We start from the raw sequence: 14789 nt of genomic DNA, 5'->3' as shown, positions 1-14789 counted from the left end.
ATGGAGACATAATGGTGCTACCCTTTTCACTAGAAGTCAATCAACTGTGACTATAACAAAAGAGAAGGCAGGATTAAGGTGGAAATATACTTTCAATTCCCTTTTTACTAGACTAGCAAATTTCATTTCCCATAAAATTGGCTAGGCTTCCAAAGCAACCCAAGAAAGTCTATTAGCATAAAGCAGAGTACTAATGGCAATATTTCAGCTATATTATGGGTTAAATAAAATACTCATTACATTATGAGTTGAAAAAGGCTGAAGGGAGAAATAGCATTAAGCACCTTACCAGCACTATTTCTAGAAGTAAAATATTTCAAGTTCCAATTGAAAAAAAAAAAACTTAGCAGAGACAATTCATAATGGAACTACCTACACATTTAAACAACTAATATGATTTTCCTTCTGTTTTCCAAATATTCTATAATGTGAGTTTTGTGCTTTTATACAAAATAAAGTTTTTTACAGACACACACACCTATTGAGATGGACTCTACTGTAGACCTTTCTGTATTGAACGTTCTTGCCCTGTGTTTTTCTCCTCCTCTGCCTCTTACCTACTACTAAGAGGATCCTAATCCCACTCAATCAAAACCTATCCATCTTTCAAAGCCAGGCAAAGTTCAAAATTCTTCACGGTTCCCTCCCCAACCAGCCAAATCAGAAAATAAGGGCAAGCAGCAAGGACCCTAATAAGACATAAAAAGAATGACATTTTTCTTTCACCTCTTGTATGGGTTTAACTTCTACAAAGTCACTATGCATACCCAAACGAGGATAATTTCTTAGAATTAAAAGATAGGTTTTTCATCTGGTGTTCAACCAAAATATAGCAATAGGTGGAAAAATAGCATGTATGACTCATCCTAAAAGTGGTACGATACAAATAGAATGTATAAAATACATTGAAAATAAAATACACATTGTATTGTAAAATACATTGTAAATAAAATACAATTACAATGTATCTTAAGGGCAATTTAAATTTAGGGGCTTTTCAAAAGATAATTTTGCTTATATTTGATTTCCCTCTATTTGTAATGACTTGAGAACCCGAATCCTCTCGAAGACGCAACTCCACACCACTTTTTAGAACAGCATGCTAGGCAGTCAATTAATTAGTCTAACTTCCACCAAAATTGATACTAAAACTTACCTAGAGTTTCATTTAAGTACTGGGAGAAAAGTGAAAAAGGTAAAACCCTTTACTATTACTAACAATTCCTTGATTACCAAGGAATCATTAAGCTCCCACCAAACTGTGAGCTTCTTGAAGACAGGGACCATTTCTGACTCATTTTCATATTTTATATTTTTATATCACCAGTGCTAGCTCACATGGTGGGTACACCACTAAACATTTGCTGAGAGAATGAATGTGTGCCAGTAAGAACTTTTTATTTTCTATTTATAAAGTAAAATAAGCACCTCTTTTTGGGAAAACATTCTGAATAATACTGGTTCAAGGAGAAGAGCAATGGACTTGCTTCTCTTCCCCCACAAACAAGTCTCGCACAACACCAGCCCCTGAGCCACTGAAAAATCTTACCCTTAAGAATGGTTTTATTTTTTTATTTTTTTAAAGAAAGATTTTTATTGTATTTTTATTTTATTTTATTTTTTTTGAGGAAGACCAGCTCTGAGCTAACATCTATTGCCAATCCTCCTCCTTTTTTTTCCCCCCAAAACCCCAGTAGATAATTGTATGTCGTAGTTGCACATCTTTCTAGTTGCTGTATGTGGGGTGTGGCCTCAGCATGGCCAGAGAAGCGGTGCGTTGGTGCGCGCCCGGGATCCGAACCCGGGCCACCAGTAGCGGAGCGGGCGCACTTAACCACTAAGCCACGGGGCCGGCCCAAGAATGGTTTTAAATTAAGGACATTCATTCTCTCTACGAAAATGTAGTACTGCAAGGAAATTATCTCTCAAAATTTTAGAAGAGAAACAAAAATAATCAATTAATTAAAAGAGACACAATTCTAGTCTTCCATACCAAAACACTTATCCTTTGTCAAATCACAAACAACCAAAAATTGACTTGGAAACTGGCAGACTTTGAAATTGGTAGGTAATATCAAAGTGGTTCATAAAAATGAAATTCTCCTACAACACACTCCCAAAATACTAAGTGCCCACAAAATTTACACAGCACTCAGTGATTACACAATAAAGCCATTATATGAAACTATTCACCTGAGAAGATTCCACACTGACTTCTTAAGTCAAATACTTAAATGCAGGTTTGTTTTACCATTAATTTACATAAATTAGAGACCAGGTCAAAAAAAAAAAATCACTGAAATTTCTCTCGTGTAACAAGAGTTTTTATAAAGTACCTCCCAGAATCTCAGAGGGAAAACCATTTCTATTCCCCAGGAACAGAAAGTTATGTTCTATGAAAATCGGTTTTAGCACTAAACTGAAAAATAAAAATGATCTGAAAATTGAAATGCCCAAATGTTAAGTGTTTGTTCTGTCACTGTGGGATAAGTCCAGTACTCATACAAATTGAAAGTGTTAATGAATAGAGTCCAGAACCTGAACCTTGAATCATTAAAACCAATTTTAGACCCAAAAACTTGCTACCAAAATTTGAGACAGCAGGATAGTTGCAAGTTTAAGGTTTATCAAAATTTGATGCTATTTTCCCTAAAAGGGGGTTGCCTCATCCAATCTCTAGTTTCTATTGTTTAAAAAAAAAGGTAATGAGAAATTTTTTTGTATTGCAAACCTAAGAGGCTAGCAATTAATTCTAATTTCTCTCACCCTTCCCTTCTTCAAATATTACAACTATCTAAACAAAACTCACCAAAAGTCCCAAGTTACCCACTAAACCAAAAAAACTAACAAAAAGATCCAAGAGTTAATAGAAGAAACAGGCAGAGCTATTCATTGCTGACATAACACAAACATCCTTACTTAAAAGCATCCAGTGATGTTTCTTCACCAATGGGGAATGTATTTCTAGGAATGTGCTCATTTTAACAAAATTCCCTTATAAATCAGATGTTTCAAAGAGCCAGAGGTGAAGACTTTTACCTTCATTTAATTAGCATTAAACAAGATCTGTTTCAAATTAGTTTTTGTTAAACTGTAACATTGTTCCTGATTTTCATCTCTAGATATAGTACCAAGCTTAGAGCAGTTGAATACAATGTGTGCATAATAACACAGTAGACAATGATTTCGTGTACTTATTGTATCAATACTCAGGCTCTGGAATTAAATCCACATAATTTACAACCCCTGAAAGATGTGTTTAAAGGTATATGAAGAAGCGAATATTCCACAAAACTCTGCACATTCATAGTCCGGAGAATTTTAGAACAAAATTAACTACTTCGATCATTAATCAGAACAGAAATTGTTTAAAAACATACTCTGAAGTAAAATCAAAGAAACTAATCCTGATCATAGGACTATATCATGACACAATTTCACCAGAGGTCCAAGGTTCAACTTCCTTTACTACTGGGAAAGTACAAAGTTCAAATTCAAGTAAACTTTTCTCTTTGCAGAAAAATGACAGGGTTGTAATTCAGAAACAGGGGACCAGCTGGCTCAAGCAATAGGTGGAACTAAAGATTCTCCTAGAAGCAGGAAAGTACTGACTGCTAAGTACTATATTAATACTAAATATGAATAAGAATTCAATAAGAAATTCCCTAACTTTCCCAGGAAAAGCCGATGAGAAACCATATTTTAAAAAATTACTTTTAAATCTCCATTACAGATTATAATAGAAGAAAGGGGAAAAACAATAAACAAACCCCAAATCAAAGCTAAAGTCAGTCACTGCCAGAAAGAACCTTTGGCAAGTCATCTGGGTGACGGTGCTGTCTTTGGCTGGGCTCCTCTTAGCATCTACTAGAAGGAAAGGAAAAAGCTAGGAAGAATCTGCGCTGCCGCAGCCATATCCTACCGTCCAGCTCTTCGTTCCACCATGGACTCTGTCAGAAGATAATATGAGATCATTCCTTGCTAATACTACATCTTATAGAAAGTTAAATTTACTCCTGTACTGTGCTAGTTTCTAAATGATATGTTATGAATATGGATTAATAAAGAGTTACTAATCAAGACAAGAGACAGAGTGCTAAGTACACTTTAAAATACCTTATTAAATTGAAAATTTTAATATTGGAAAAAAATTAATTAAATAAATTAATTAAATAAATTAATTAATTAAATAAATTAATTAAAAAATTAATTGGAAAAAAACCCCAATGTGCAGGACAAATTCCTTTTTAAATTCCCTTAACTCTGTATTTTCATACTTTTCAAAATTAATCCCAACAGTAAAAAATCTTTGTCTCCTCTAGAGATAAAATCACATCCAAAGTTCTACAAATAACCTCTTCAAGTTCTTAATTTCTAATATTTAAAGTCTTGCGCTTAAACTGCAAAAATCTTGCTATTTCATAACAAATGTTTAAGCAAAGCCATTTAAGAAAGCCATTTAATATAATGCCTAACATGAGGCTATTAAGAAACTAAGAATACTATTTTTTTAAGAGATTAAAAATTTTAAATTACAACTTGCTTAGAAACAAGAATACCAATCTCAGATGACACATAATGGTATCCTTTAGAAATTACTGAAGCAGAGTGTATCTTTAAAAAATAGGTGTAGTATGCAGAACTTTTATTATTAATAATTACAAAATGTGCTACACCCATTAATATAAATTATTCCCTTTATTTTGGCTAAACATTTCAAATAGGACAGCATCTGTGGTTGTCAAGAGGGCAAAATTTTATTACTATAAAAATGTCAACTACATTCTGGTGCATATGATGTTTATTCAAGACAATTATTTATATTACTGGATACACACTAAATTTCTAATTATCTTCTTAAATTTGATATAAAGGTTGAGAAAATGTATAACATGCAGACCAGACTAATATCAAAGATACATGTCCCCAGTCTTCTAAAAGAATCATAATAATTTGAGAATATACCAACTTCCTCAATCTACCAACTTTTAAACTATCTTTGAAAATGCCAGTTATACTCTCATCTATGCCCCAACTAATCAAAACAAAACACAAAGCAATGATGCAGATGTTCTCCTTAATCTCTGACTCATGGGATTTCAACTAAATGGCACCTAGACCAGTAAGTGCTGTATATTTCGTATTTGGCATATTACAGACAATGCCTGACTGGCTAAATTACAGCCCAAAAGCCTTTCCTCTACCCTTCATATTTGGCTCTAAAAGTTTGAGTTAAGAAAGAATTTTTGAATTCACAACACTACACAGAAAAAGATATTTTAAGTCTGCTAAAGTTTTTTAAATTAACAACAATAAAAAAGAAAACCTCACATAAACCCATAAGCTTAAAATGAATATGATGGAATAGACCACGTGAAGAAAATCTTAATTTAAGATTGCAGGGACATGTGGGTGTGTGTGTGTATATATATACACCCACAATCTACACACATGTATATTGCACCACAAACCATCAGTTCAGATTAAGCCCAAGGACTATGAAAGAGATATTCCCAAAGTGAGCTGCTGAGAAAGAAAAAAAAAAAATGTGAGGGAGATAACATGTTACATTTTCTCCAGAATTTTCTAGGATTTTGTGGTAAAGGGGTGGACTGATTTCTCTAACCCGTCACAATTAAGCAGCCCATTATATTTTGATGCCTTGTATATTCAGTAGAGCACATTCAGCAAATATAGTGTGATTTCTAATAACATTGTAGTCATAACTCTCCTACAAACATCTCAGAAAATAGAACCACATTCTACCAATGCTGAAACGACCAATACTGCTGCCGATATCAAATACATAAGGGCTATTATTACATACTATCAGGTTTCACTGTACGCAGTCTGATCAATGCTCTGAAACTGGCAAGTATGCCATAAACGTAACATGCTTTGCAGCAGATTTTACTAGCATAAAAGACACCAAGGCAGCAGGGGCCCTTTTTACCCCCACTTCAATAAAATTTTGTAAAATCAAAGATTTACCAAAGCTTTTACTCAGCGAGGCACCTAGGTCTTCCTTCGAAACCCAGACTATTCAACAGCTCCCTGCAAGAACACACCACTCTGCCACATACCACATATTGTACACCATCGGTACCCAGACACTTGAACCACCACGACTGCCAGAGTTAGGCTGTCAGCTCCGAGGTGTTGCTAGTGTGCAAGAAACACTGAAGCAGCTAAGCCCTCCCAGGTACACTAGGTGGTAACCTTGGCACCAAGTGCCTCAATAGTACAGACCTTTTTCCCTATTAGAAAATGCGTACGGCTGTTCCAAAGAAAATGCTACCATCGTGAGGATCTATTCCACAAAGGAGAGCAGAAAAGGGCTGGTTTTTTCTCTATTCAAAAAAACTGCGGTGGAGACGGAGCTACAAATCTAAGAAATCCAGCTTCTGATCGCAATTCTGTGACAGCCTGCAGAGCAGCCTTGCCAAGCCAGAGCTCAGCTTTCCTATCGGCAAAATGGGAATCACCACCGCCACCCTTCCCCCTCACCAGGGAGTCCGGCACACCCAAGAGGGTTAAGATGACCCAGGACGATAAGAGGTGGGGAGGGGCCGCCGCTCCCAGGACGCCCACCGCCGACCTCCCCCAAACCCCGCGACAGAAAGGCAGGGCCGGCGTACCTGGCTTCACAGTCTTGAGACGGATGGGCTCGCGGAAGTGGCGGATGACAGCCAGGGTGTCCCGGTTGGTGAGCCCGCTGACAGGCGTCCCGTTCACCTCCAGCAGCACATCCCCCGGGCTGGGCGCCTTGCCCGAGACGACGCAGCAGGTGCCCCCGCCGGGCTCGTCGCGGAGCCGCCCCACGTAGGGGAACTCACCGCGCTCCGCGCCGCCCCGGATCTCGGCGCCCAAGTCGCCCGGGGGCCCTGCCCAGGACACCGCGCACTCCTGCACCTTGCTGAGCCAGTGCTTCTTCTTCTTCAGCGTCTTCGACATCCCGAACCCCGCTGCACCATGGGGGAGACCCCGCGCGGGCGGCGGGGGCGCCGCTCCGGGCCCCTCTCAGCCTGGGGGCCCCGGGCGGCCCGCGCAGCCCGGCGAGGGGGCCGCGCCGCTCCGGCACCCCCACCCGCGACCACAGCCCGCTGGGGGCCGGGCCGCTCCAAGCCCCGAGACGCCCCTCGGACGCCCCTCCCGGCTGCGCTCCCCGGGGCTGGCCCGGCTCCGCGAGGGCCACCCCGGATTAGGCTGAAGAAAGGAGAAGGGAACTGTCCCCAGGCAGCTCCGGAGGGGTTTCGGGCGGGGTCACAGCCGACGGCTGGCCCCCGGGCTCCGCGCCGGAGCGGCGGGAAAGGCTGAAGCGGGGGGGGCGGGGAGGTGAGAGGGAAGAGCCGAAACGGGAAAAATCCGTCGGGGGCGCGCAGAAGCGCGCGTAGCCCCGTCGCTGGATCGATCGTGGCCGCTGCGGAGCTGGAGCTCGGGGACCAACGCCTGCCCAAGCAGCCAGGAAACTGCCGCTTTCAAACCCGCCGCAACCTCCTCCTCCTCCCTCTTCCCTTCCCCCCCGCCCTCGCCCATCCCTCATCCAGGGCCCCGCCCCCTCCCGCCGCGCGGCGCCCGGCGCGCTGCCGTCACCGGCCAGGCGCTTGGGAACGAGCCCCAGCACCCGACTCCCTCGCCGGGGATTGGCCCCCGGCGGGAAGGGGGCGGACCCTCGGCGAGAATAAGAACCACCGATTGGTTGGTGGGAGTGGAGGAGGCGGGCACTAGGATGACTGAAGTTTAAAGAGGGTGGAAAAAAGAAGTTTGAAGAGTGAGGGGGGCGAGAGGAGGGGCAGGGAAGTGGAACCCGCTCCAGATCGCAGGGCGAGAGAAGCCCTCGATGCAGCGGCTGGAGGCAGGAGAAAACTCAGATAGGGAGAACGACCGAACTCCTCGAGGTGGAGGCGTGGCTGGCGAGCCGGGCGGAGTCGGGGGCGGAACCTGGGAGCCTGGGCGGGGCGCCGAGAGGAGCGGGTGTGCTTTGGAGGAGAGACGACTTGCTGAGACCGCGGCCGGAGGTGGCGGGGCCTCCAGGGTGGCCTGTTACAGCCGATCATATACACTGAGTCGATGTTTCTTGTTCATTTATTCAACAAATGTTACTGAACGCCCATTGAGGCAGGGACTCCGGGGTGCGATCCATGGAAGGTAAAATAGAGTCCTGCACACTACTGTGTGACCTCGGGCAAATTAGACAACCTCTCTGAGCCGCAGCATTCTCAGCTGAGAGTGGAGATAATTATACCCCTCCAAGTTGTGAGGATTCCTTGAGATCCAGGTAAAATATCTGCAGAGTGCCTGGCAAAGGGTGGATGCTTCTTGTCATTTGGTAGCTGACGATGGTGACGAAGACTTCATGTCAGAAATTGTGCTAGATACTGGGGTTCAAGGATGAAGAAAACAGGCCCTGCTCTCAAGGAGGTCACAGTCTAGTGGGAGAGACTGACAAGTAAGCAGACGACCTGAGGTGAGGTAGGGTGGGGTGGAGGTAGAAGGTGGATTAGGAACTAGCCCACCTGGGTTGGAGTCCTGGCATGCTATTTACTTGCTGTTTGACAGTTGCCAAATCTCAGCTTCAAGTTTACTCATCTGTAAAGGAGGTGGAGGGAGAACTAACATTGAATAAGGACATCTTAGGTCCCTTCCAGCACTAGTTTTTCAGGAACTCTTCTTGAGCTTTCTCTCCTCCCTGGCTTGACTCATACTCACCCCTGTCTTTGTCTTTTAAAAATCCTATCCATCCTCAGCCCAAATGCCGTCTCTTCTGATTTCTTGTCCTCGGGTGGAAAGTGATTTCTCCGAGCTGTGAGACTTTGTTTCGCTTTTGCAGCATGACACTTATTTATGTAGCATCCTTTCCTGGTTGGGGAAAGCCCTTCTTGAAACTATGAATAACTCCACAGAGTCTCACCACATCTCAGATAGCCTGGACCAAGCTTCAACAGCTGCAGTGATTTGCTCACACCATTGTATCAGTCAGGACCTAGCAGGAAACAAATGGTACTTTGCAAAGATATGGGCAGGGTGTGGGAAACCACAAGGGAAGTGTGAAACCCTGGGGCTACAAGCTCCAAGATCTGTAGAAGGAAAGGGAAGGAACAGTTACCAAAACTCAGCACAGAAAGAGCAGCCTGACAGGAGCCTGTGACCCCCAGTCAAAGGATATAGTCAGCCTAAGTAATCACCCAGGGAAGAAGCTGGGGGATTTCTCTCTCTCTCACCTCCCTCCTCAGTCTCCTGCTGGTGCATCCGCAAGGCAAAATCCAACCAGAAGCCAGGGGACGAGAAAGCCTTTTGATGCGTCTATATCAGCCAGTCACACAGAGAAAAGGAACAGTGTGTCTGGGGAAAAAAGGGGGAAATACCCAGCACAGACATGTGGATTGCTCAGATTTACCCAGATCTGAGATAAAGCTGGAGTATTTTTTTCTGAACTACTACCTACACTAACGGATTCCTGGATGAAATCTTGATAACCTCCACATTGTCTATTTTCACAGCAACTCTGGGAAAACATCTTTCCCTGCCCAGACTGTATCCATTAGGATGCATTTGGCCACAAACAACAGAAGATCTGACTAACAGTAGCTTAAAGCATGAGGTCATTTATTACATCTTTAACATGAAGTTCAGCTGTAGGTAGTCTCAGGATTAGTTCAGCAGCACAGTCATGTCAGTAAGGACTCAAGCTCTTTTTATGTTTGCTCTCTACCACCATATGCATGTTGGCTTTTGTCTCCGCGCTTGTCATCTCTTGATTACAATGTGGCTGCCACAGCTCCAGACTTCACATCCTCAGAGGTCATTGTACAAGGAGGAAGGGAGGGAAAGGCAGTGCTGCTCCCATTTTTATGAAGGAGAAAAATCTTTCCCACACTGCCATCTCCCCCAGTAGATTTTCCCTTATTGGCCAAAAAATGGTCACATGCCCACTGCAGACCAAAAGAAAATGGGATTGCCACAGTTCATTAACCTGAGCATGAGCCACTCCCAAACGAAATAGGGGTTCTGTTTGAGAGGAGAAAGGGGGAATAGTTGTGACATAGGCACCCAGCAGTGTCTGCCACATGGCCTCAACCAAGAATAAGTTATTGACTCTTGGGCAGAAAACTGCATGATTAGGTGCTTGAGCTCTGGAGGCAAATGGCAAATCCCAGTTTTTCTACTCATTGGCTCCGACCTTGAGTAAACTATTTAACTTTACCTAATCTCGATTTCCTTTTCTACAAGATGGATATAATAACAGTGCTCACCTGAATGGTTATGAGAACAGAATGGAGCTCTTTGAGTCAAGCAAGCACTTAGCAAACGGTTTGGCATATAAGCAAACACTAAATAAATTATTATTTTAGTTTATGCTAAATAGTAATATTTGTGACAAGGCTAAAAGCATTGCTAATCACCTTTATAATTCTCTAAGTATTAAATTCACCGATCTTAGTAAGCTTAGCTTCCGTTTAAAAAATATTCTAGAAATAAGCTACTCACCCCAGCAATTCATTCTGGTAGTATACTATTATAGAAATTACTTCATAATTAAAGGAGTCACATTATAAGCTTCTATCTCTAAAATGGCACCTATCCAAATAATCAGATTGTGTCTGTGTTGATCACTGCTCGCAAACCTAACTGTTGGCTTAATAGTTGTGATTTCCATTGGGAATATTAATAAGCCAAACAATATGGAACCTGGGTTAACAAAAATAAATGAGACAGTTGAATTTGATGATCTCCAATGTTTCTTTGGTCTACCTCTATCTATCTAACTGTAGAGATAAACATCGATATGTTTCAATATGCATACCGCATGACTTAGGTCCCAAGATGGCTGCAGGGCTCCATGTAACACAAGTATCACAACACTGTCCAAAGACTGAAAGGAAGAAAGAGGATGTCTTCTTTCCTTATTTCCTTTTTGTAGCTCAAGGAAACCTTTCCCAAAGGCTCCCAGCAAGACTTCTCCTCCAGCTCATTGGCCAGAATTGCCCAAATGTCCTTTCCTAAACCAAAGATTCTAAGAGTAAGGAAATAACCTTATCCAGTTCACCCTCTGGTGCTCAGAAGGGGATCCAGCGTCTTGTAAACTGCATAACTATAGGATGTCTGAATAGAACTTGGAGGGTCTCTTAGCAAATATGAAGAGGGAAGATGGGCTTTTAGGCAAGCAATCCACAGTCTCTTCCACAAATATACTACATTGATTTGCTTCTGATATATATATATTTTTGGCAAGGTGGGAGGTTTGTTTTGTTTTGCAATATTGTGCTGAGTTTACCTTACGAGAATTAAATAAACTCTTTAAGTAGAAAACTGCAGAAAGGCAAATCTAAATTGCCAAGTTTTCTGAAATGACCCATGCTTAGTTACTTCTTTGTACAATCAGAGATGCCTTGTATGGTGGTGCAGTTTGTGCACTGGACAACTCCAGGGGCATCACTCACATCAGAGTCTATGTAAGTAGTGCCCCTGGAGTTGTATGTGGCTCTGTGCCAAAGCAAGGCAAGTGTAGGGAGAAATGTTAAATTTCGTTTATTTTTATATTCTCACTAGTTTCTTTCATGGAAACCTGAATTTCTAGTAACAATAAATCAAATTATTATTTAGATGAAGTCGTTCTCAAGCATTAAGGTGGCAGAGGGTGGCGGAGAAGTGGACAGATAAAACAAATATTTGCCTGCTGTACAGAATACAAGAACATTTATCCTGTTTTTATTCCCATAAATTATTATAATATAATCATCTTGAATTTTAAAAATTCTGATCCACAAAATCTTTCATTGGCTTAGAAAATGTTCATATTTACCTGTATTGTGTAAATGATGTATGTAATGTAGTCTAACATTAATAGCCTAACTAATTCAGTATTAATGTTCTATTGTATCTTTACATTTTATTAACATTTTTATTTGCCTAGGCCTATGGGCTAATTTGTATGCTAACGCTAAAATATGCTCAATTACAAAAGCAATAATATGGAAAAATTTTATTTCAGTTAAACAAACTAATTTATTGTCTAAAATCTGTATTACTATGTTTCACGCATAAATGTGGATTTTTGCCCATAGGTGCACTTACCTGCAAGTGACCAAAAGAATCCACTCAAATTCACAGAACAATAGGAACATTCAAAACCAAGGGCAGTGCCAACAGGCTTTGAAAGAGGGGTTAGTTAAGCAGTCAGATGTCAAGTTTGTCTAACAAAGCAGGACAAAGAGAACATTGAATGAAATAGAAAATACCAAAATACCCATCTTTCATCTTTCAGCTTAGATGCAACCTCCTACTCAAGGCTAGCCTTGATTTCCTACAGCTGGATGTCATCTCTTTCTTCTCCAGGACCAACAGCATGTTGTCTCTATCTGCGTGTTTTCTTTTCCAGTAGACCTCAAGATTCTTGAGGGCAGAGTCCCTTTCTGATTCATTTGTGTATCCCCCATTGCGCTGGGTGCTTTGTCTTTAGTTAGAACACATTCGTTCATTCATTCATTCAAACAATAGAGAGAGAGTACCTCTTATGAACAAGCATTGTTTCAGGTACTGGTTTACAGCAATAAATAATTTACAAGATCCCTCCTTTCATGGGGAAGACAGTACAGGGAAGGAAAAAGTTTTCCTCAACCCTCTTAGAGTCCCTGGTTAGGTCTGAAAATTAAATTGGCAAAGATAGATTAATAGAAGAAAGCATACAAATTTATTTATCGTAAGTTTTGTGTGACACAGGAGCCTTCATAATGAAATGAAGATCCAAAGAAATGGTTAAACCTAAGTATTTTTATGCTAGGTTTGATGAAGAGTGGGAAATCATGGAAAGATATAACAGGGCAGAAAGTATGAGCTAAGTGTAGTAAACTGGGGGAAATTAGCAAGGCCTGTTGGCTTAGATTCTTCTCGATATCCTTCCATCTTGAAGATAAGGATACTCATTTCCTTCGGGAATAGGGAGGGCACCTCTCACATGAGGGTCTTATGACCTGCCTCAGGGAAGAAGGGCAGGAGGAAAGTCAGAGACTTGTCTGCCTCTGCCATTTTCTCAAACTCCTTCAGCTCAATATTCAATATGCCAAGGTGCAATATATTGGGGTAGCATGTCTTGAACTCCATCAACAGTAAACCGGAAACAAGTAAATAATCAAGATAATTTCAAATGCACGTCCAGATGAATAATATATACATTTAGTAAATATTTTAAAAAATAATAATTTCCTGTAGTCAAATAGTACTATAACTAAAATAGAAGATGAAACAGAATGAAGCAATGGGTGGTTAAGAGAGGACACAGGCTGTATTACATAGAAGGCTTAGAGAAGTTCTCGCTGAGAAGGTAAGTTTTACTGAGACCTGAATGACTAGGAAGAGGGAGCCAAGTGAAAACCTGAGACTCAAGCATTCCAGGCCAACACAAAGACCTTAGGTAGACCTGTGTCTGACTTTGAGGAACAGAAGAGTGCCACCGTGGCTGGAGTGTGGTCATGGAGGAGAGAGTGGTGGGAAATGAATTCAGAGGTAAGCTGGAGGCCAGATCACATACAGCCTTTCAGGCCAAGGAAAGGAATTTGAATTTTATTCAGAGCACAACAATAAATTTTAAGGAGAGGAGTGGCAGAATCTGATTTGTATTTTATACCGATGGTTCTGATAGCTATGTAGAGAAGGATGAGGTGACAGGAGAAGCAGGGCAGCCGGAGAGGAACCTGGTACAGAAGGCCAGAGAGAGATGATGGTGGCATGCACCACGGTAGAAACAATGTTAAGATGAAAAGTTGCTGAATGCACTGTGGAAATCAGAAATTATAGTTTTAATTTCCTACACTGATCATAGTTAAAGAAATATGTTACAATTATATTTAATAAGAAGCTTTGTGAAATGTAATTGCTTTTTTTGTTGAAATGTCCCTTCGCAGTAAGATAAGGACAAGGTTAGAAAATAAAAGGTGAGGAAAATTCTTAATTAAGTTTAAATTTATACAGGTTCTTTCTTTTATTATGTTTATTGAGAAGAGCATCCAGAGAGATGGAATGTTAATTTCAAGATTTTTGTTTAATCTCTTAGGAAAGTAACATCTACTCACGCATATGATGACCTTAAAGTTTGTGAAACAATTCATACCGTTCTTTGAATCTACAGGATGTGTTGTTATAAGAAGTGGAATTTGTTTCTTTATTGATAAAGGAATTCACAAGCCTTGCTTTAAAACAGCTCTACCACCCTATAAAATCTTTTAGATTCTTTGACTAGTTAGAAAACTTCAGACCCTTGAGTCTTATTTTCTCATTGCCTACTGGAAGCAAATAAACAGTGCCTTTAGCAGATTCCAATACAAAGCACCATGCAAAGCTCCCTTTCTTCAACAAAAGGAAAATTCTCATTTACTTGGCTAAGCTTAGGTGAAGTGTTTCCAAATGCACACTCCCAAATTTCACAGTAAAAATAATTGGAAACACACCGAGCTTAAAATATACACACTCTATTCAAAGACAGGGTACTGTGGCCTTTCTTATACTTAACAAAAGTATCCAAAATATAGAAAAGTCTATATTTTCCTTCATTCAAAAGTGGAGAGTGACCTTGTTGGATTTGGGATGAGAGAGGGAAGGAACTGAATTTCAGTCCAGAAGCAGGGAAACGTTCTAGATAATATAGGATCTGATGAGGTTCTATCCTTAGAACTTAATCTTGACACAGTTAAATATATAACTGTCTGCTGAGAGAGTAGATCTTAAAAGTTCTCATCCCAAGAAAAAAATTGTAATTGTGTGTGGTGATGGATGTTAACTAGACTTATTGTGAT

At 40.9% G+C, this 14789-nt stretch overlaps 1 protein-coding gene across 2 annotated transcripts in view; it reads right to left on the bottom strand.

The window, feature by feature from the left end:
* MAGI3 (membrane associated guanylate kinase, WW and PDZ domain containing 3) overlaps positions 1 to 7488 on the bottom strand; it is a 231542-nt gene extending 224054 nt beyond the window's left edge. For both annotated transcript variants that reach the window (XM_058538824.1, XM_058538825.1), the window contains exon 1: positions 6639 to 7488. In XM_058538824.1, coding sequence (XP_058394807.1) covers positions 6639 to 6954 — 316 coding nt within the window. In that variant the 5' untranslated portion in view covers positions 6955 to 7488. The remainder of the gene's footprint in view (positions 1 to 6638) is intronic.
* Between the last annotated feature and the right edge of the window lie 7301 nt (positions 7489 to 14789).

Source organism: Diceros bicornis, chromosome 4 (assembly GCF_020826845.1).
Source record: "Diceros bicornis minor isolate mBicDic1 chromosome 4, mDicBic1.mat.cur, whole genome shotgun sequence".
Classification (NCBI taxonomy): Eukaryota; Metazoa; Chordata; class Mammalia; order Perissodactyla; family Rhinocerotidae; genus Diceros; species Diceros bicornis.
Note: the sequence above shows the minus strand (reverse complement) of the source record. Positions and strands in the feature narration are given on the sequence as shown.